The sequence below is a fragment of the Rattus norvegicus genome, chromosome 1, assembly GCF_021556685.1.
Source record: "Rattus norvegicus strain SHRSP/BbbUtx chromosome 1, alternate assembly SHRSP_T2T, whole genome shotgun sequence".
NCBI lineage: Eukaryota > Metazoa > Chordata > Mammalia > Rodentia > Muridae > Rattus > Rattus norvegicus.
In genome coordinates, this window is record NC_141534.1 from 54,821,088 (window position 1) to 54,844,155 (window position 23,068).

Sequence of the window (23,068 nt, forward strand, 5' to 3'; positions counted from 1 at the left end):
CAGGAGGGCCTGGGCGTGGGATCATAAAGTGGGTCAGGTGGGCCTGGGCGTAGGGGCACATCCCCTTATTGGGGGGCGTTTCAGCGTGGGAGCGTGTCCGTCAGGTGGGTCAGGACCTTTGGGTGTCTGGAGCCGGAGCGTCGGGGCGTGTCTGTCAGGTCCCAAGCAGTTGGGGGCTGATCTCTTTGGAAGGCCTAAGCATCGGGGTCAAGTAAGTTTGGTGCCAGGAACCGAGCCGTCGGTACCCGGAGCGTGGGGGCTTCCTGGGCTAAGGCGCTGGGGGTGCAGCGTGGGGGGCGTGTCCGCCGGAACTGGAGCCCGGGACTTTCTGGGCTGGGACATGGGGGCGTGTCCGCGCAGGCCTGTGGGGGTGGCTTAAGGTTATCCGGTGCTGCGCAGCGGACTGGCGGAAGCCTGAGGTGAAGAGTCGCTGGCGGTCAGTCTGGTTGCCGAGCGAGCGTGCGCAAAGGCCGCTGGGAAGCTGCGGAGCCCGGGACAGCGCGATGGCGGAGGCTCGCGGCGCGCTCCCGGGCTGGGTCTCGGTGCTGGGCTGGGGCCTGGCGCTGTGCTGTCTGTGCGGGGCGGGCCCGCTGTGGAGGTGAGCGCCTACAGGGCTGGAGACTGGTTTCTAGAAGGATGCCCCTCTTTGTTAAAGTTTTCCATTCTCTGGGGCCCCCGCGTTCTCACACGCCCCTTAGTTCTCTCTGGGACACACGGGCTATCTCTGGTAATCTCGTCTACATTAATCCCTGAACACATTATGACTTTTTCCTTCCTCTGTATAACAGTCGTATTAGTAGGTTTTGGTGCTTACATCACTGGAGCGGAAATGGTGGGGCATAACTCTCTAGAAGTAGTTTGTTACCCGAGAGTAAGTGAACACCAGTGTGTTGGGGTCCGGGGTAGTGGGGCAGCATAGTTGGTACCAGGCAGAGCAGCGGACACAGAAAGTACTAGGAGCAATGAGTGTTAGCTGAGGCTGTAGAGCACAATTCTCCTACCACCGGCTTAATGTATGCAGCTGACATAATGGCTAGGTCATGGGATTGCTTTAAGCCCTAAGGTCAGGTGAATCTCTTGCTTTGGGAGGATCTTTAACTTCTCTGTGACTCCTTGAATATTGTTGGTGTAGGTGGGGCTTTCGATCTTATGAAACTGTTGTTGTACCTTTCTTTTGTCTGAATTACAGATATAGTTTGGTTGAGTTTTATTGTAAGCCTGCAGTCTTGGCCTTTCTAGGAATGGCTGAAACTCCCAGGCTCAGTGTGAACTTTTACAAATAAGTTTCTGCACAGGAGACTGCCGGAGCTTTAACTTTCTTCAGCCCAGTTCTTTTTTTTTTCTTCTTTTTAATTTTTTTCGGAGCTGGGGACCAAACCCAGGGCCTTGTGCTTGCTAGGCAAGCGCTCTACCACTGAGCAAAATCCCCAACCCAGCCCAGTTCTCTTAGTAGAGAAGGCTTTACTCCTCTGTTATTTCATGGCATTTGTCAGGAGGTCTCACCAGGATCCAGGAAGACTACCATAATCCTGTCCAATGCCATACCACCAGTGACCTGATGACTCCCAGTTGGTCCCATATCTAAAAGCTCCCACTGTTGCTTAAACTCTGCCTCCAACACATGCACCTCGGGGGACAACCACACTACAGCTCCATGGTCCCTCTACGAAGGCTCTGGGTTGGGCGAGCTTCACTTCACAGACTTGTGATAGAAGCAGTCCAGTGTGCATGCATGTGACAAGGCATAGAGTGTGTAGCATAGACACCATGTTAGAAGGCTGTTTACCCGGGACAGGTTATGGATGACACACACGGCCAGGGATCATACCCAGGCCAGGTTCTAGGTAACACCATATCCACAGTGGTCTCTGAAGCAGAACCCTGTGAGGCTAGAATATTGATAATACTCTTGTGCTATTTCAAGTCAGGTTTTGTGTTGCTACATGAAATAGAGGGAGATGGTGAGTTTTCAGAGCCCTAGAAATTCGCAAAGACAGCTGAGGGATTATGGGTCTGTGTTCATAAAATACCTGAGCATTCCAGAAAGGGAAACTTACTGTTCAATTACTTTCCAGTAGTCCTTCCCAGCTATACCCCCGCCCATACCACTTTATTGTGTTTATATTCTCCTTCACTTACAAATATACAAGTTGTTGTTCTTAAGAGTGTTTGTTGCTGGGCTGGAGGGATGGCTCAGCGGTTAAGAGCACTGACTGCTCTTCCAGAGGTCCTGAGTTCAAGTCCCAGCAACCACATGGTGGCTCACAACCATCTGTAATGGGATCCGATGCCCTCTCCCGGTGTGTCTGAAGACAGTTAACAGTGAACTCATATACATAAAATAAATACATCTTAAAAATATATAAAAAAAAAAAAGAGTGTTTGTTGCTGTCCTCTGTGGCATGTGTGTCAGGAGGTGGGGACTTCCTGGCAGTATGTCTAGTCCCATAGACTCTCCCTGTTGAACGAGTGGTTGATTGGATGGGTGGATTTTTGTCACTTTAAAACAGGATTGAAAAATACATCTGTCTTTTCAACAGTGGCAGCCATGAGTGGAAAAAACTAATTTTGACCCAGCACTGGCCCCCCACAGTATGCAAGGTGAGCTCTGCTTTGGCCTTTTTGATCCAGGGAACCTGTCTGAATCGCTTTGTGTTAGTGCCCACCTGTACACCGGGCATATTAAACCGGTGCAGTAGACCCTATTTCCGAATGAGGTTATTGTTCACAAGGTGATTTTGGAGAGAGAGTTGTCTTTGGGAATAATAGGCTTTCATTAGGCCTATACTTGTTTGTTCCCTCTGTGCACCTAAATTTTATTCAGATGCCTCCCATGAACAGAATGTGGATGTTGCCTGCTGCCAACACTGTTCTGCTTGGTACCCATGGTGCCCTTCTCCCACTCTGTTCTCCGTAGTAGTCACGATACCCTTCCCCCCTGGAGGGTTGCTCCCTCTCTCCATGTCCCTGTCTTGTTTCATGCCTTGTGTCCTTTGGGCTGCCAGTGCTGAGTGCTGTGCTGTAGTGATGGCAGCTGGAGCCCTTGCTCTGCATCTTCCTTATGGGCAGTTTATAAAGCTGATCCTGGAGTTGGCTATGTGAAATCTGAAGTGTTCTGTCATATTACAGACTGGGCAGTGGCCTTAGAGATGGATTTTCTGAAAACCTGTTTGAGTTTAATGTCTGAGACCTCTTATATATTATGCGGGGTCCAAGCAAGCTTCGATGTTGTTTGATCATCTTCCCCAGTCAAAAGCACCCCTGCTTTTTCTCATCTGTTCTTGAGCATGGCGTAGTGGGGGTGTGGGGGTTTCTTTTTCACTTCCCGTCTTAATTTCCTGTTGAGAAAGGAACAGTTTGACTGTCACCGAGTTAAACTCTTGACCTGGAAGGTCACAGGTGCAACCTTGTTATAGTGCACCGCTGTGATTCTCTGGCTCTGGTGCTGCGGAGTAGGAATGTATAAAAGGGGAGGTATAGGGCTTGAGCTCTTCTCAGCAGGGTGGCTGGAAACCTTGCTCTCTATTGCAGGAACCACATGGAAAGAAACCTCTGCTTCAGGCCAGCTCTAGAGCAGCTGCCTTTAAGGAGGAGACACCAAGCTGGTCTGGCCTGTCTGAGAAAATTTGGGCTGGTTGTCCTTTGGCAGTTGTGAATACGCATGGGAGTGCCTTCCTGCCTTAAAGCTTTAGGGATTCAAGGAAGAAAACCAGACACTATTAAAAAAAAAAAGTCACCATTAAGCAATTTATTTCAAACTATACCCCCCCCCCCATTGATAAGGAACTTCTTTCCTCAGTGTGCCCTTCTCTGGTGGCAAGTGCTGTCTCTTGTTCTCCTCGCCACCAACCCCCACTTGATGAGGTAGACATATGAATTATGCTGGGGCACACCCGTCATAAGCTCAAGTGGTACCCGGAGTCCTCAGTGCTGGCTGAGTGAGGAAGGAAGCTGCCTCCTGTCTGAGTTACCATCATAAAAGCAGGTAGACTGGAGCTCTGCAGAGACCTTTCAGACTGACTCTTCTCCTCAGGCACAGTGAAACAACAGGAAATGAGCTCTTTAAGGAAGGAATTGTGCTGGCTGAGGTGTAGTAAGAGGCCTGTTATCCTCTAGTCATTCTGTCACTCTCCCCAGTGATTCAGTCACCTGAACTGCACTCTCTATAATCCATAGGAAGAAGCCGTGTGGTAGGGAGGCATCAAGAGGCGCTTGATGTCTGCCTGTAGTAATTGGGTCCAAGTGTCATATTTGCCAGCTTACGGGGGTATGTGTATATATGTATGCATGTGTCCTGTTTCACCCACTCTGATAGCCCAAGAATATTTATTTATATTTTCATTTATTGTGGAAAAATTCCATCTTAGCTAAACCATTTGGAGGGCCCTAATAGTTTATTTTACTGAGATTTTATCTCTGACTTTATCGTTATTATTGATACATTTTCACTCTGTTAGATTTGTTGGCTTCAAGTGTTTAGTACTTTCTACTTGACTGATGTTTTTCTGTCTGCTACCAGAGCAGACTTGAGAGTCACAGAGTATCAGGGTGTTCTTACACATTCGCTTGTGGTAAGCAGGTTATTCATAGGTAAGTGTGCATATGCTTATCTGTGAATGCATGAGAAGAGCAAAACCAGCTGCCTGATTCTCTGTCTGCTCAGTTGTCTGAGGACTGACCTAGAATGTGCAGGCCTGACTTTTCCTCATGAGCTCCATGTTGGATAAACTACAGCAACACTGGATTTTCTTTCTATTAGTGGTGGACCTGTTGATGTGTGTTAAAAGAAAACAACTGATAAATATTTCAACAACCAATCACCTTCCTTATCTCTTCTCCCTAGGAAGTTAACAGATGTCGGGACTCTCTGGATTACTGGACAATACATGGACTATGGCAAGCATCTAATGCAGTTAAACCCAATGAAGTAACCGGGAAAAGCTACCTTAAGTCTAGTCACCATAAGTAGAACTGTTAACACTTGGTAGACGTTTCTTCAGTTGACCAGATGCATATACATATATTCATATACATATGAATATATACTTACTCTTTGTGTATGATGTTTTCCCTGCATGTATGTCTGTGCACCATGTGTGTACTAGGTACTTTCAGGGTCCAGAAGTGGACATCAACTGTGGGATTGGAGTTACAGGCTGTTGTAAACCACCATGTGGGTGCTGGGAATTTAACAAAGGTCCTCTGGAACAGTAGCCAGTGCTCTTAGCTACTGAGACTCTCTCCAGCACCCCTTATCATAGATAAATAAGGATCTTGGGTCCTTTCTTGCTTTATTCTTGGGGCCTATTATGGACAAATATTTACAGTGTTAGATCAATAGATAGACAATAAACTGCTTTACACACTTTACAGACAACCAACTCCCCCCACCATGTTTGTGTGCATTCTCTTTAATTCTTTATTGATGCATACACCTGTGGTATCGAAGTATGCATATTAGTTTGTCACTTTCAGAGTGGATATGGCCCATATACCAGAAGGTCCTTGGATAGGAAAGAGCTGAGACTGGGGTCCCTCCGAAGCTATTTCCTATGTTTCTCCTGCTGACAACCCAGCTTGTCTGTTCTGCTCCTGGACTTGTTTGTCTCTACCAGTTCCTTTTTTCAGAACAAAGTCAAACTATTTGCTCAGACCCATTGTTTGTTGACTGCCACATGTGGAGTGAGGAGTTCCTGATCAGAGTCTCTCTGTTTTATGCAGATTTCGATGACAGTACTTCCCAGTGTCTTGTACTAAGCATTCTAACTAAGACTATTATTTCTTCTTTCTCTTAAAATTCGGATTTCAAGGCCTGACAGAGCAGAAGATTGTAACCACTCCTGGCACTTTAACCTAAATGAGATTAAGGTATTGATCTTTTTGTTATACTTCTATTGCAATAGAATGTTGAACTAAATGAACTCTTTTCTTCAAAAGTGTACCTTCAAAGTTAAATTTAAAACTACAGGATCAGGAATGAATTCACCAGGACTGAGTGAGCCCCTGGGTCTGTTTAGTAATTAATATCTACAACAATCCCATAAGCTCAAGAACAACAACAACAAATTTAGCCTTTTCCCTTCACGTCCTCCGCCGGAGTAAGCCATAGAAGCAGGCTCAGGTGGGAGCAGGACCTTTGCTGGCTGCGCAAACCCTGACGCTTACCTGCCAGTCCTAGCTAGTCCTTGGCCCTGGGGCTTCTGGTCAGCAAGTGAAAATGGGCACCTGGTCTGTGTGGCCTAGGGTAAACATTTCCAGACGACTGTGCCTTGGAGAGTAGGCACATAGCACATGGTACTCCAAGCTGGTCAGTTCTGGCCATAGATGGCATGGGAGTCTAAGTAGGATCTCTGAGCAAGAAGGAAATGGTGGGTCTCTTCATTATCCAAGTTTCTAGGTCAGGAATAAGTTGTAAGCATGCAAGAGATTGTGCTCTGGGAGTCATGTGGCATGTTGAACTACTCCTGCACATTCATCTTTCCTTAAGGGAAGCCAACAGTCCGGAGTATGGTCCTATGTCAGGGTGACTGGGGTGGTGTAGAGCACATGGCAGGCCTGACAGGTGAACATTACAGAGCCGACAACTGTTGTTGGGTGGCAAGTGTGACTGCCCTTTCCTGAGTCACTACTGTGCACACACTGGAGCTCTGGTGTGAAGTATCACTGAGGTGGATACTGTGCTGTCAGTCCCTCCTACGCTTCAGGGTGCGCCATGCACGTTTGCCATGGCATATAAAACTGCACAGATGACTTCAGGCTTCTCTTGTTTCTCAAGAGTCCAGGCCAGGTCCTCCAGGAAAGAGATGCTCGGTCGAAGTAGATAGTGAGGCTAAACCCAATAGTACATGATTGTCGCTTAATAAAAGTACATTTTCTTTCATTTTTTTAAAAAAGTACATTTTCCTTAAAGCTAGAATTATTCAGTGTCTATGGAGATTGTAAAATGTTGCCCATGCCCACTGTATTGCAGGTCATCGCACCGAGGTATTAGGCAAAGTTTTCAACTCTCTGTGGTTGAGCCCTGGATAAACCTCATCGGCTAGGATACTCTTGTAGCACAACACTGACCCTGGGGTTTAAAAGCTGATGGGAAAGGGAGCAGTGAGGAGGAGGAAGCCAAGAGAAGTGGGGTTTCCGAAGTTTCCTTGTGTTAGAAAGCCCAGGAGGAAGGAAGGTCAGAATGGCAGGGTTGAGCTGCCTCTTGCTGGGGGCCCCTGGGTCTGTAGTAGCCATGCCCTACTGTCCCTCAGAAAGTCCTGGCTTGCTCCTGTAGCATTAGTGTTCAGTGAAGTGGCCCCACAGCAGGAACGTGCCCTGGCTTGGCTCATTTACATCATCACCCTCCATTATCCCCAGAGGTCTGACTAGGGCTGAAGCCAGGTTGAGGGAAGTGGCAGTGAGGAGGCATGAAACTGACAGGTGGGGCAGAGTGGAGAGGAGGAGACAGGCCTGTGCTTACCTGGGATGGGGAGGCTGGCTGACAGGATTTGGTATGTGGGGATCAGGGGAAAGCCAGGGAATCCTTCTTATACACCTTTATCTGCATTCCTTTCCAGTGACGTTCCTTTGTCTAGTGCTTGCTTCTGTAGACATTGGAAACTGAGCTTGAGTCCTTTGGGCCGTGTTTACTACCTGCCAGGCTAGGAAGGTGCAGGTTGCCGTGCTCAAAAAGCGCTGGAAGTCAGAGTCTGACATTTTTTTAAAATAGAAATTTATTTTAGAGCTGTTTTATATAAACAGAAAACTCAAATGCAAAGTACAAACTGAGTTTTTCCTCACTGTGACCATCCATCCACGTGCTGTATTCTTACGAATGAGCCAGTATTGATACCATACTATTAACTGAAGCAACAGCCTACATTAGGATTCATATCTTATGCTGTAGTTTATGGGTCTTGACAAGTCAGGAGGGTAAGTATCCTGCGGTATCACTGCCTAAAGTGCCATGTTCACCTCCCGACCTTCTCTCGTCAGTCCTGATATCCACTGCAAACCATGGATGCCGTTGTGTCATGATTTGACCTTCCCAGAACGTCTTGTGGTTGGCATCGTGTGGTGTATAACTTTTGCAGTCTGCAGCTGTCACTAATGGCAGTACTTTTAAAATTCCTCACGAGTCTGTGATTTCAGATCCCGTCTCTTCCTTGGCTCATCATTCTCTCATAAGGGCTTGTGTTTTCATGCGAAGCCCAGAGACTATAACATGCTTCACGCAGAATAAGCACAAAGTCATTTTGTTCATTTAAGTTGTCAGAGATTGGATACTTTTTGTTTAGTACGTTGTCAGAGATTGGATACTTTTTGTTTAGTACGTTGTCAGAGATTGGATACTTTTTGTTTAGTACATTGTCAGAGATTGGATACTTTTTGTTTAGTACGTTGTCAGAGATTGGATACTTTTTGTTTAGTACATTGGTTTGTTAAATTTGCTTAGAAGTTTTGAGTTTGCTGGGTCTTGGGTAAACATTCTGTTTGAATTATGTATAGGACCTTTTGCGAGACATGAAGATCTACTGGCCTGATGTGATTCACCCGTCTTCTAATCGCAGCCAATTCTGGTAAGTCTGTGTTTCTGTTGGTCATATGCATTTTAAACAGAGGTATGAGAGTTCCTAAGTGTTTTGGATGGCAGCTTGTGGGAGGCACGAAGGACAGACACCTGTCTCTAGAGGCTGAGAGCTGCCTATTGTCAAATGACTGGGTCTGTCACTTCAGACGCCTCTCTCCAGCAGGTTAAAAATGAGGTCAGGTGGGATTTATATTCTGAACTTGTTTTCTAATCTATTATTTCATCCATTACTTCATTTAAAGAGTCTTATTTCCTGAAATTTAGCTAAATCAAGTGCTTGCATATTTAAAAATCAGTCTGAATTAGACACACCCAGAAGGAGCATGCCTTAAAATAGTGATGTCATGGAGACCTAGGTCAGAGAAAAGGTGAGGTTCTCACAGCCATGGTCTTCTTCTGGGTCAGCAGGGGCCGATCCCGGAATTAACTCAGTTGTTTGGAAAGCACTGGGGTTTTGTTTTTTTTTTTTTTTTGTTTTTTTGTTTTGTTTTTTTTTTAAGAGAATAAAATTTACCCAACTGAAAGCATTTTTTGGCATTTTCCAATATGAAAGTTTATAATTCATATTATAGCTAATAATATTTTCTAGATAATTAAACCTAGAAACATTTCTGTTTTGTAGGATTTTTAGTGCATTAAAATGCTTAAGTTTGGCAAAAGACTACAAAGCAGTGGAATGTAAGGGAAGCCCCGGTCCTGGGTCATGGTGTGGAGTATGACTTTTTCCTGAGGGGTGCTAGTTGGGATCTGTGGACCGTAATGAGTAGGTTGGAATCAGCTTGAGCTAAACAGAATGCTCAGTGAAGGCTTGGGTGACAAGTAGCTTCCTGGGCTGAGTCTAGGTTGTCCCTGCATTAAGTGCTTTCCCTCTGAGCTTGGTTCCCAGTGTTATTTTTAGTTCCGAGAAGGCTGCTCACTCAGGCGCTTAGGCTAGGTCACTTCGTAGCCCAGGCAGGTCCTAAACCTATCTTTTTTTTCTTTTTTCTTTTTTTCCGGAGCTGGGGACCGAACCCAGGGCCTTGTGCTTGCTAGGCAAGCGCTCTACCACTGAGCTAAATCCCCAACCCCTGAACCTATCTTTTGTAGCCTGTATTCTAGGAAGTACTTCAACTTCAATGAGGTGAGGGAAAATGAAAAGTCCTTTATGTAGTATTTCTCAGTGTGCTTGAAATGATGAATTGTGTGTGTGTCAGTTTTCTGTAACTGAGACAAATATCCCTGAAATGTCAAGTGGAAAGTGAAGATTTGCTGGGCCCGTGATTGTCAGAGGTTTAAGTTTCTGATCGATTCTGGTGCCTTTGGGCCTTTGCAGCACAGTGCGTCATTGAGGAGCCTGTACAGAGGCGGCAGCTCACCTCACATCAGCGTGGAGACACAAACAAATAGGAAGAGGGGTGTCACAGTGTCTTCTTAGGTACATCCTCCCGTGGCCCGAATTCTTCCCAGAGGCTACATCTCTATAATTTTATACCACAGGCTAGGGACCAAGCCTTTGATGTATGGGTGAGAACTTTGATGTATGTAAAAGAGGATTTCAGTTGTACGTCATGCCTGAGGCAATCGGACCCTAGTCAAATGGCTTGAAATAAATGAGCACAGATAAGGCAGCTCCTCTGTGCAAGGGGCCCTATGTAGTTAACCAAACAGTGAGGGCAAAATAGGAATTTATTTTTGTGATTCACTAATGGCAAACTGATTTGCCTTCATGTTTAAGTTAGATGTTAAAATGACAGACTTTTCACACATGACTTGTATCTTAGTGTTTGTACTTGGGAGCCTGGTGCTGTGTTCCCCTGAGCCGCCTTTGGCGTGGCATCCTTGAGGGCGGGCTTCATTACAGTCCTGTGATCAGGGTGAAGGGAAGCTCTTAGACAACATTTAAAACTCCAGTTAAGGTTGGGGATTTAGCTCAATGGTAGAGTGCTTGCCTAGGAAGTGCAAGGCCCTGGGTTCGGTCCCCAGCTCCGAAAAAAAACAAAAAAACAAAAAAACAAAACTCCAATTAAAAGCATAGTGTCCTTTGAAAAACTGCTTACTTACTTACGTGTGGGGTTATTCTGCCTGCGTGCACTTCTGTGTGCCATGGCACTCAAGGAGGTCAGAAGAGAAGAACGTCAGATCCATTGGAAATGGAATTATGGACCGTGAGAGCTGCCATGTGAATGCTGGGAACTGAGCCTGGGTTCTCTGCAAGAGCAGCACACACTCTCTAACTGTTGAACAGTCATTCCAGCCCATAGGATGTCTTTTAAACTGTGCGCGCACACACACATACACACATGTGGTTGGTCAGTCTTTGTGTGTTGGAGCTAGGGGAGGGCAGAATTTTCTCATTCATAAACTAACAATACTATTTCCCTTTGTGGAATTCTGTAAAGCAGTAAAAAATGCAAAATGTTTACAAAACTTAATGCTAAGCAGGAAGGTGGTTCAGAGCTAGTCTGAGTTACACAGCAAGACCGTGTCCCAAAAACCAAACCAGCCTAACCAGGCAGCACACAACAAAGCTCCCTAATTAGCATTGAGTGCAATGAAACATAGTTTTTGTCATACAATAATTACTAATCATTTGCAGGTGTCTTCCCAGGTTTCTTTATTTACTGCAGGCTTCAGGAGAATCCCTATGTGAGTGTTGTTATTTACTAGAATTATTAGAGGGAGGCTGATAAGGAATGGGCTCAGGTGGTTGTGGTGACAAGCCACCCTGCCTCTTCTTTGTCCTTACGTTGAACCATGCCTGGATTGTGCCACTCTCTGGAATTCCCTGCTGTATGCACTGGCTCTGCAGAGGGCCACACAGTGCTGTGTAATGTGCAGGTGTCTCAACAGTGACATCTCTTCTTTCTCAGTTAGTTTGTTATTAGAGCACACTGGTCACAGAGATGCCCCGGAAGTGGTTTGTAATGGAAAGCATGAGAAGATCGAGTGGTGCTCTTTGGAGGTTGGTGCACATGGCCAGGCTTTGGCCTTAGCACAAGGTATCCGTCCTTCCTGCTTTGTGAAGGCTGCCTATGGACAGCTCTGTACGAGAGGACTTATCTGAGCATTATTACTGCAAATCTCACAGGAAACATGAATGGGATAAACACGGCACCTGTGCTGCCCAGGTGGATGCCCTCAATTCCGAGAGGAAGTACTTTGGGAAGAGCCTGGATCTATACAAGCAGATTGACCTCAACAGGTGGGTACACACTTCACTCAGGCCTTTGAATTAGTTCTTGTTCATTTACTTCTTGAATTTATTATTTCTTATTAAGTGTATGTGCATATATGTGTGCATGCGTGTGTACATGCATGTACATGTGTGGAGGTTTGAGGACAGTTTTGTGGAGCTTTTTCTCTTCTATCTTTACCCAAGCTCTGGGTATTGAACCCAGTTTGTTAGGCTTCTGTGGGAAGTGCTTTTACCTGCCAAGTCGTCTTGCTGGCTCTTAAGTTGTCTTACTGTGACTGAATGTTATAAGCCAGGGAACTGTGAGGGAGTGGTGAGGGCATCACACGGGAGCCCAGGCTCAATGTAGGCAGCCTAAGGAGGGTGTCACAGGGGAAAAACTGTAGGCCAAAGCCTTCATCCCCAGGGGGCTGGGCCATGAGTGTGGAGTGCTCACTCACGAATGGAATTAGTTCCCTCACAGCAGACCCTGAAGCTAGAGAGATGGTTAATCCTCCCTATGTAAAGACACAGACGTATAGACTGTGAGGACAGAATGTCTGCTGATGATGAAGGATTTTACGGTGCCTGCATACTGCTTGTCATTTGTACAGCCTGTTCTAGTCGGAGCAATTCTCTTTCAGATGGGAATAACCCCCAAGATCCTGTGCACATCAATCATATTTAATGTTCATGGATTAAATCTGCTTAAAGGATGACTAAACCACTGGTTCCCTAGAAAATGCTTTGCCTCTGTAGCACAGAGAGTGCTCATGATGCTGTCTCACCATCTCACGCAGTCTTCTGTGTCATTTTGCTCAAAAGCAGCTGGATTTGAATTGATTAATCTAGCTGGTGCCTTTGGGAGAGAGGAGGTAACCTTAAAACCACCAGGCGGAAAGCGCAGGGCTGCAGAGGCCTTGTGATCCTTTCTGACATAAGTTGTACAGTTTAGCTATAGAACCTCTAGATCTTTTCTCCAGGACATAAAAAGAATGGGTGGGCAGTGCCTGGATTTTGAAGTTCCTTCTTTCTTTTAAAATTTTGCATTATTAGGCTTGTATAGTGGCATATACTTTTAATCCCAGCACTTCAGAGGCAGAGGCAGATGGGTCTCTTAAGTTTGAGGCCAGCCTGGTCTGCATAGCAAGTTCTAGACCAATCTGGCCTACACAGTGAGACCCTATCTCAAAACAAAATAAAACACCCAAATATCTTCATTATGAAGGATATGCACTAGGAGTTACATACTGGCATGTGTAACAAGTCCTCAGCACTGTGAGTTATGTATATACTTTACCTAGCCTGTGGGGTTTCTGAGGACACAGTGTTCTCTCAGTAAGGATAAAGCCTTTGGAAGCCCACTGGGCACCTCTGCAGCCACCGTGAGGGATCACTGCAAGAAGGTCCACCCTGTACTTCTGGATCACAGGAAGGCAGTTGTTGAAAAGAGACTGCCCTTTCAGAAACTGACAGACAGACCCACAGAGAGCTGCCGCTGCTGAGAACGGCCAGACCCAGGCTGGTAGCCACAAGTTGTTCTGAGCTGAAAATGGCCTAAGTCGCTCCTATTTGAAGCTCCACTTGAAATAGACACTTAAAGAGCATTTACCCTTGAAACTCTGGCTGTGTGGGGTTCACAGACACTCACAGCCACACACCTGGTTGTTGGAAAGTCACCCCAGAGGCCCACTACATGGAAGACTCCCAGTAGTGCCTGCTTAAAATGGCACAGCTGTAGAAGAGTGATTGCTCTCCCGTTTCCCAGGCAAATGTAGGACTCCTGTCTGTCTATATAAGCAAGGTGTCTTAGGCCGCGTCATGTTCACTCACTACTTAGTGTGTAAAAACTCCTGCAGGCAGTTCTCAGAGCGCCTGCAAGTGCACACATGGGCTAGCACCCAGCTCTTGCATGTGGCACAGCTTGGCCCGTCTTTCTACTTTATTCCTTGACTGCCTGCATCAGGTAGAACAGTGTGTGACCCCCCGTGCTAAGCAGCATTTTTCAGTAATGCCATGAAAATGCAGCAGTTAAAAAAAACTTTCAAAAAATGTAGTAACATTAAGCTCAGTCCATCCAAGGTACTAGTGTTGTAACTTAGAACAAACATAGTTTTGAAACTGGAGTATTTTATACTTTCTCAGAGCCCATGTTGATCATATACTGACGGCTAGGACAGGCAGTGACAAGCTTATATGGATTTGGGGGCATTTCTGGGGTTCCAGGGACCTTCCTGCCTCCTCTTTCATGCTTGTCCTTTGCTGCCACAGAGCAATAGCAGGCCAGCATTTAGACTCACAGCCTCGAATCTACCCTCTTAGGTCACAGTCCAAAGTCGTGCAGGAGCTGTGGTAGACAGCAGGGAACTGCTTTGGAATGAGTGGTCGGGCCTCCAGTACTTCAGTTCGTTACCAGAAACGTGATGGGCACTAAGCTCTATGCATTTAAATTCTCCGAAGACCTGGCTAGTGCAGGTCCTCAGGATAAGCCTAGAGTCACGTGGTCAAGGAGAAGGTGCCTCGCGGAGCTTGTGTGACCAGTCGCCCGAACATGGTCTGTTGCTGCGAAGGGTGGTGTGGAATACTGTGTAGTTCTGGGGAGGGCCATGTGGATAGCATGTGATCAGGCCAGAAAGGAAGGGGATGGGAGCTGCCTCTTTGCTGTCTTTATTAACAGACTTTTTGCTGGACGTCAGAAAAGGCAGACTTCTTTAAAACCATCTTGATTCTTACTGAAATCCGATAAAAAGAACACAGGTAATGTGCTATCATAATGCAGCTAATTTTTAAATTTTATTTCAGTGTACTACAAAAATTTGAGATCAAGCCATCTATCAACTACTACCAGGTAAGTTTACCTTTATCTAGTATCTAATGTGTCTCTGGGGACATTTGGCAGGATCCAAGCTGCACTTTGGTTTTAAAGTGACCCAGCACAAACCTACTTGAAATGGATTCTTTGTGTTTGCATAGGAGCATACACTATAGACTACTTACATTACTTACTGGCTTGAGGCACAGATCCATTTTCCTCTAGGCTTCAGCACAGGGCGGAGCACAAGTCAGCAAAAGTACATTCAGTGTCATGGAATTGGAGGGGAAGCACATTGGCTCTTTGCTTGTCAGGTAAACTGTGTGACACAGGAAATAATGTCCTGTCATACTGACTGAGAAGGACATGTGCAATATAGATGCCTTCAATTCTGGATTGTCTTGTTTTCTGTCTGTCGCAGAGACATGTGCCTTTCACAAAGTTTAAATACTACCTGGGCTTACAGGAGAGCTCGCAGATGGGCACTGCAGTTACTCTGTCCTATTGGCAGTGTGTCAAGTAACCTGGCAGCTTTGCCTGCAGGACTGTGTTCATTTTCCCAGTTGATTCGTATCTCCCTCTGTAGAGAGTAGGGAGTTGGAGCCTGGGCTTGAGGAAGGTGCTTGGGTGGCCAATTAAGTTAGACCCTTGTGGACAACCTCAGGATGGAGGCTTGTAGGGGCTTCCCCAAGCTCACTGGACTTCTGTTTAAGGTGATAAGGGGAAGGAAGGGGTTTTATAGTCTCACCTGGCTTGATGTTCAGAGGTATCTGTGACCTCCTGAAGGAAAGAGAGGGAGAGGCAAGAGCTCCATCTGGGGCATGATGGGATGCGTGTTTATCCTCCGATGGAATTCTCCGCACACAGGGTCTGATTCTGTAGTTCACTGAGGGAGGTGGGCTCTCTGAGGAGCTACGTATTATTTTCTGTGATGGAGGCAGCGTCCACTGCAGAGAAGGAGAGCTGCAGAGGCAGAGGTCTGAGGAGGGGTAGGCCTGCATCCTAGTCATCAGATTGGTACGGGTGGCTTTAGGTAAGATAGCATAGTGGGAGAAGCTGGGCTGGGCTGAGCTGGGCTGGGCTGGGCTGGAGACGGGAAGGAAAAGCTGCCTAGTGCAGGGAAAGGAGGAGCCACAAGCAGAAAAACTTGATGCTTGGGCCTCCTAGGAAGAGCCGAAGTTGGGTAGTTGGTAGAGACTTGTCCCTCAGTGATGGGTCCAGGACATCCTCAAACTTCACGTCAGATTCTCTAGGCATACAGGGGTAGGAGGTGCTCTTTAAAAAAGTCAGTGAGTGTGTGAGAATTCTGCTGTTGAAACTCATTGCTAATGCTTTTGTTTAATGTCAGCTTGCAGATTTCAAAGATGCACTTACAAGAATCTATGGTGTGGTGCCTAAAATCCAGTGCCTTATGCCAGAACAGGTAAGACATGCATTTTGTCACCCTCTCTTTCTCTATTGAAAAGATCATTTTACTTTCCTGATAGTTTTGTCTCCACTGTGGAGTTTGTGGAACAGGGATGCATTCGGGTGTATCGTCTTTGTATGTGCAAGTACATAGATGTCTTGAAGTAACTTACGCATTTCTACATTCCTTCCTTGTGGGAGACATAAACATTTGCTTCCACTCCTAAGGACCCAACAACATACTGAGGCATGATTCTTCCAAAGTTCACTCTGGGGACCCATGAGTTTATAGAACCTAGTTATAGAGCATAGGCAGGGGTTACCACAAGGGCAGGGTGCTTTTCTCCCAGAAGGCCTCACCAGAATGTCTTTAGCCAGCAGGGATGAGGGCATTTACAAAACCACATGATGGACCCTTACATCTATTCTTCCCTGACCACATACTCAAGCCCCTCCTAGAGACCACGTGCAGTTAGTTGCCTTCAATAGGAGATAGGAAGCCACTGGATATTCAGGCAGGGTCAAGTGACCCTCTTGCCCCTCTGTGACAGCATGTGAACAGGTAAGGAACCCAGAAGGAATGATCCCTTGTAAGTGGCACAGCTGACCTCACCCAGATGGCAGTCATTTGTTTAGCTCAAAGGCTAGTTCTGTGCAGCACCAGAGGCCTTGTTTTTATGCTGCTTCATTGTAACGAGAATATCCTGTTGGAGCAGGAGGAGGGAAGGGAGGAGGGAAAGGAAGGAGCTATAGTTCTGGGTTAGACATTTCTAAGTTTCTAAGATTTTTGTTTCCTTTTTTTAATATTGTCTGTTCATTTGTTTGGTTTTGTTTCTCATTTTTGTTTCTGAAAAAGGGTTTCTCTATTATATAAGGAGCTGTCCTGGAATTGGTTGTGTAGACCAGGCTGGCCTCCAATGTACAGAGATCCACCTGCCTCTGTGTCTGCCACCACACCTGTAGGTTTCTAAGCTCTTAAGTACTTAATGTAGTTATACTGTCTAATTTCTAGAACAGCCGTAGTTTTTCCAAGCTTCTGAGTAAAACATGCATATTCTTTGGGCCATCCTGACCTTGACTCTGCTCTGCCAGGGTCTCCATGTGTGCTCTATGTATCTTTATGGTCACTTTTTGTTTGTGTTTTCTCCAGGCTAAAAATACTACCTCGCCCCAAGCTATGAGAGGCAAGGCTCCGGCCAGGTCCCCTCCCGAGGCTCTGCTCAATCTGGAGCCTGATCTGGAGCCTCTGCTTTTATTGTTTGCTAGTGTTCAAGTTTTGTGACTCCCAGATTGGTAATAACCCAGGGCGCTTGAGTTCTGAGTCGTCTGCCATTTTCTGCTTAGGGAGAGAATGTACAGACCATTGGGCAGATAGAGCTGTGCTTCACCAAGGAGGACTTCCATTTGCGGAACTGTACTGAGCCAGAGGAGCAGCCATCCTCCGGGCAGGAAGCCCGGCTGGCCAGGGAGGCTTCGACGCATGGGATGATGGTCTGCGAAGACGGCCCGATCTTCTATCCTCCACCCAAGTCCCAACACTGATGTTCACATTTTGGAAATATTTTATGTTCCACAAAGTAAGAGAAGTTCCCAAATCATTGCTTTCTAAAAATTCACTAAAAAGTTTCTTAAAATGTGTGTTGAAGAGTTGATTTTTGTCCGGTCTAATTAGTAGGTGCTACTGTGCGTTCCTGCCAGCTGGCTGCCACAGACAGCCGCCGTCAGTCTCACTTCCCATCCTACAGACAGCCACTGCCGCTAGCCTCATTTCCTGTCCAGAAAAGCAAGATTTACATTGCTGATAAGAACTTGAAAGTCTCAACACAACTTTTTATTTTGATCAAGTTTGTTACTCTATTTAAAATTAAAAAATATTATGCATGTATGTATGTATGTATGGTGTGTGTGTGTATGTGTGTGTATATATGTGTGTGTGTGTGTATGTGTGTGTGTTTGTATGTGTGTAGGTGCACATATTATGGCACCTATATAGAGATAAAAGGAAAATTTGGGGGAGTCATTTTCTCTAGCATTAGGTTCTGGGTATCAAACCCAGGTCATGTTATAGTGAAGTAACACTCCCCAGTGAGAATTCGCTCGTGTTCTCAGAGAATAAGGAAAAGCTCTTCAGTAAAGTCTGTGTCTGCTCTGGCAGCCTGGCTGGTGCTCAGAGACACTGGCCTTGACAGTTTATATGGATGTTGGGCTACAGCATTCTGCATACATTGCCAGCTGGAAATCTCCTCTAGGTCCCTGTCCCGAGTTAGCTTTGAGCAATTAAACATGTTTTTAGAGACAGACAATGCAAGCTTCGCCGTTTTGGACGTACAGTAGAATTACACAGCAAAGATACTGTCCCAGTTATTTTTGAAGTAGATAACATTGCTCTTTTCAAGTAGTTTTTACCCAGGGTCATCCTGCCTGCCTGGCAGCATTCTGCAGTAGGGCCAGGACTTTGTGGGCAGCTGTTAACCAGTGCCATCCCCTTTGAACTGAATGATAGAAGCATGTTCTTTTGATCTGGGAATAGGGCCTACTGCCCAGGGTTGTCCTTTTTATTATGGGAAGAGGGGTTACTAGTGGGTGGTGGCAATGTTAGTGAACAAATCTTAGCAGAAGAATGTCTTATGCAAACCTAAATTTCAGTTATGTTAGAAATAGAATATTTCTGCAGTTTCTAACAAGTATGGTTAGTATGCCAGTTATCTTCCCTCCTTCAGCTAAATTGTCCTTTTTGTAACTTATTATTTCCTAAGCAACTTTAATGGTAAATCCTTTATAACATTAGCTCATTACTCCCAGTCCTTTCCTCATCAGTCAGCCCTGTGCAGCAAGCACGTCCCACTGAGCCGCCTCACCAGTCCTGTCCATCCTGCTTATTTAACAGTTACAGCAATGCATGCAGGTATAACATTAAAACGCTTTACATTGCATAGTCCTCAGAACAACTGATCTCAAAAACTCTTTAAAAACTGCTGTACCGGGGTTGGGGATTTAGCTCAGTGGTAGAGCGCTTGCCTAGGAAGCACAAGGCCCTGGGTTCGGTCCCCAGCTCCAAAAAAAAAAACAAAAAAAAAAAAAAACAAAACAAAAAAAAAAACAAAAAAACCAAACCAAACAAAACAAAACAAAAAACTGCTGTACTGATTGGAGTTACTACATCTACTTACAATTAAAAGGCTTTCAGATAGGCTCAAGCAAAACCTGACTTGTTGTCTATAAGAGACATCTGAAATGCAGTGAGTTCATTAACAGGATTTATCTGGGTCAGTAAAACAGCCGTCATTGTGGTGGAATCGGAAGGACTAGTCCTCTCCAGCACAGCCTGTGAACTTAGATGGTTGCTCTGTGGACAGACATTAATAAGGATTTGAGCAGGAGCAATCTTTCAGCTTTTCTGTGTTAGAGGGAATTGCTGACCTTGCTTATGTGGTCCTGGGTGCTGGGTCCCACATTTCCACAGTCCTTCTCCTTGTTCCTATTCCCCTCCTGAGGGCACGTGTGTTCCCAGTCCTCCTTCACTTAGGCCCAGAGCATGTGCTGCTCTCTGGAACTCATAGTTGGTGTTGAGCTGTGGGAAGGGCCCAGTTGGAAACATGGGTAAATGAGGGACTTGTCTCCTGTCTGGACTGATACTCACTCCTTCACTGTCCTCTAGTGGGAGAGTTGTGTACCTTGGGCTTGTTTAGAAGATGGCTTTGTTTCTCAAGTCCCTTTGTAAACAGAGCTCAGAGCTGGGTTTCCACAGGAGGTCATGTTGTCTCTCCTCTTCACAACAGTTTATTTTGTGTCCTGGGAGGTCAAGGGAGACAGGGCTTGCAGTGTTCCTTGGACTTTATCTTAGTCTGCTGCTGTTTTAAAGGAAGCATCATTCTTTGAAGTGGGGCATATTTGTAATTCTAGTCCAAGTATTTCTTGAGAGCAGCCTGAATTCAAATAGGCTGGCATGATGGGGAGGTGTGGACCATGGGATGAAGTGAGTTTGCTAGAGTCCTGTGGTCCTCATACAGCTAAACAGTGAAATCCTAGCAATAGCATGGAGTTCTCAGCTTCCGTCACTGGACCAGGGCTCTGATTTTCTGGGCCTACTGCACAGCAGCAGGTAGTAAGTAAGTCTCAGTGGCCTTGTTCAAGTCAGGTTAAGTGTGAGCTTTTGTGAGCCAAGGGAGACATGGAGAGGCCAGTTCCAAATAATAGCCAATGAGTGTTTCCAAATTTAACTCACTATAAAGCAGCTCTGACAGCTTACTTTTGCTGTAAACCTGACAGATTTTAAGACAGCCTGCAGGTCTATGGGAACCTGCGTTAGGGGTGAGTCGGGTGTATGTTGTCTGAATTGGGGTGTGATTCTGTGTTTCTGCCTTGCTTCCAGGGTGTCAGAATGCTGCTTGGGGAGGTGAAACACAGAGGCCCTCGGCAGCACTTCTTCCTTGAAGCTGGGGGGCCAGGCTTGTGGGACACCAACATGCCACTAGGGAGGAGAAACACAGTCTAAGATGGGGTCTCTGGGAGAGAAACCGCAGGGCCTGGGATGGAGGCTGTGGTTCTCAAACTCCTGTGCACCCAGTCTGCCCCGGGAACTCCCGTTCTCTCTGTGTGTACTCAAACATTGCTTAGGATCCCTGAGTTAGGAGTGGGGCCTGTGGACCTGCAGTAGCCCTCTGTGGGCGTGGGACTCTATGATGAAGCACCCACATATACACAGCATCCTTGATGAAGGAGACAGGCCTTGCTTTCCAAACTGTTTATTCACGGCAGATGAGGGTGCATATGGTTTACTCAGGGTGAACCAGAGATAGAATACCTATTGCAGGAAGGGATTCCTAGGAAGGGAAACTCATTGGCTAAACACTCACGGCCCCTAGATACCTCTTTAGCATGGAGAACTCTAGGCTCTATACTACTTGACCAGTTGTCATGGTCCTCTTAATGAGGTGTCATGGTCACATGCTCTAGGATAGGAACCAGGTCAGGAAGTAGTCCACACTCCTGTCATTCTCAATTATGAGTATTACTGGGGTTCTGAACTTCGCCACTACCTTACCTGTTCTGTCTAGTGGCACAGTCCACTGCCCCACATAGGACCAGTCAATTTTGGAGGGTGTGGCATGGAGACAGCCTTTCAGGGGGGCAGTTCGCTCAGGAGGGTGGTCCTTTTGCCTACAGTGTTAGGGAAAGGATAGTCCTGAAGCTGGGCCTGGAGGGCTCACTGAAGTTAAAGTGGAAAGACACTGAAGACAGCAGATGCATGCAGATGGTCTCCAAGACTAGCTATGCCATCACTTCTTGCCTTGGTGTGCATGGCTCCTACCCAGGATGCTTTGCCTAGCCCTGGAGCAGTGCCTCCTATTGAAGTAACAGTGCATGATACAGGATAAATGAGCATCACTAGCCTAGACATACTTCTCAGAGCTGGATCTGACGGCTTTCCACACCTGCCCGCCGTCACTCAGTCTTTTTTTAAAAGCATGTCAAAGCAAGCAGTTTTACTTTGCTCACGAAAAGCATTGCATTCAGTTTACTTCCCATTTACCAACTTAGTTCAGAGCCTTATGGCTTATTACCCGGATCATTCTACAAGCTGCGTTCAGACTGCAGATGTCACTCTGGACATCTGTCCACTAGAGAATGGGTCTCCAGCCTACAGTTTGCTGCTCTCCCCTGGGCTCTTGATGTTTGCCAAGGGTTTTATCTGAATGTACCTTCTCGCCCGCCGTGGATGTGACACACTTGATCTAGTAGGTGGGAGAATTCCCACCATGGCTTTAACACCCTGACCTGTTAAGACTTGGGATGAAGTCAGCAAATGGAAGGAGGAGTCTTCCCCTTGGAGTGCACGAATGAGTATTCACTGTAGATTTCTGTATACGTCTGTACTGGCTCTGACGTTACATAATACTGATTCCTCTGCATCCTCTGTACTCTTGTAAGTCAGTGGACTCAGGCGTCCTATTTCATTCTGTGAGTTAAGAGCCATTGTGGTGATGATTATTCCAGTGGGAGTCCCCAGCTGGCGTCTGTGTCTGCTCCCGTGTACCCAGATCCCGCCTCTTTCCACCAAGACAAACGCTGTTCTTCCCACACACTTAGGTTGAATTGACCTGCATATGCAGCAAACCACAGTTTATGCTAGTTCCAGTTGTAGCCTGTTACACGGAGGATTATGATCATTCCCCTTTCCACTTCAGCTTCTGTTTACCAGTAAATCTGGCTTCTCTTCCCTCTGGTGTCTTTGCTTATGGATCCACTGAGTGGAGCTGAGTTCCTCCTGCCTGCCTCCTCTCCTGCACCATGTAGCTCTCCACATTGAGCTGTTTTCCTCCTTCACTATCATGGACCTTAACAAACAGGGTCTCTGGTATCCCCCATTCCTACTCCTCACCCCCACCCCCAAAAGGAGGAAGGGAGGAAAAGGAAGGAAGGGAAATCTTACCAACTTTCATGCTTCATTTTCACAACTTGAAAAGTTCATTTTGTGCATCCCCACATACTAAAATTCTTTGCAGAAAATATAAAATGGAAGTAGTAAGGTCAGAGAGCAGCGTACATGTGTAGCAATATTAGACACGTTCTGAGAGCTCACACTCAGCTGAGCATTGCCCGGACACTTTGCTGTAAGGTCCTGCAGAGGGCTAAGTGCAGGAAGATTGCCTTGGATATTTCTTTTACCGCTCCAACACCCCAGTGGATGAACTCTAGGGTGCAGTTCACATGGAGAAGCCCTGCAGGCTGAGGAATGGGGCTGTTGCCTCCTCTGCAGAGCTGTAGGGACATATCTTCTGTCTTTACCTTGCTTCAGTACCGTCTTTTACATAATAGCTCATTTCCACCTTCTGCATGCTGATCTTAATGTTTCCCGGCCCTCTTGGACTATCTCTACCTCCCCAGCACTGTGGAATGATTGAATCAGCTCTCCAGGCAGCCTCGGCAGCAGAGCCTGGCAGAACAGGGAGGGGTCAAGGGAAAGCTAAGCAGGCAAGCAATGTTCCTTTTTCAAGAGCTGGCAAGAGAGAAATGTCCTTGAGCTGCTGCTGCTGCTGTGGTGGCTGGCACCTGTTCTTGGAGTCTCAGCACAGCACAGCCACACTGGTGCCTCCTCAGGCAGGTGAAGCTTGAGCCTTCCATCCGG

At 46.3% G+C, this 23,068-nt stretch overlaps 1 protein-coding gene across 1 annotated transcript; it reads left to right on the forward strand.

Annotated features, from left to right (window-relative positions):
• Positions 1-407: 407 nt before the first annotated feature.
• Rnaset2 (ribonuclease T2) lies at positions 408-17,577 on the forward strand. The gene is made up of 9 exons (NM_001106210.1): positions 408-598; positions 2,541-2,601; positions 4,844-4,896; positions 5,811-5,868; positions 8,488-8,558; positions 11,637-11,750; positions 14,523-14,568; positions 15,881-15,955; positions 17,284-17,577. Exons 1-9 carry the CDS (start codon positions 504-506, stop codon positions 17,479-17,481), a joined length of 771 nt encoding a protein of 256 aa, NP_001099680.1. The 5' UTR covers positions 408-503; the 3' UTR covers positions 17,482-17,577.
• Positions 17,578-23,068: the final 5,491 nt, after the last annotated feature.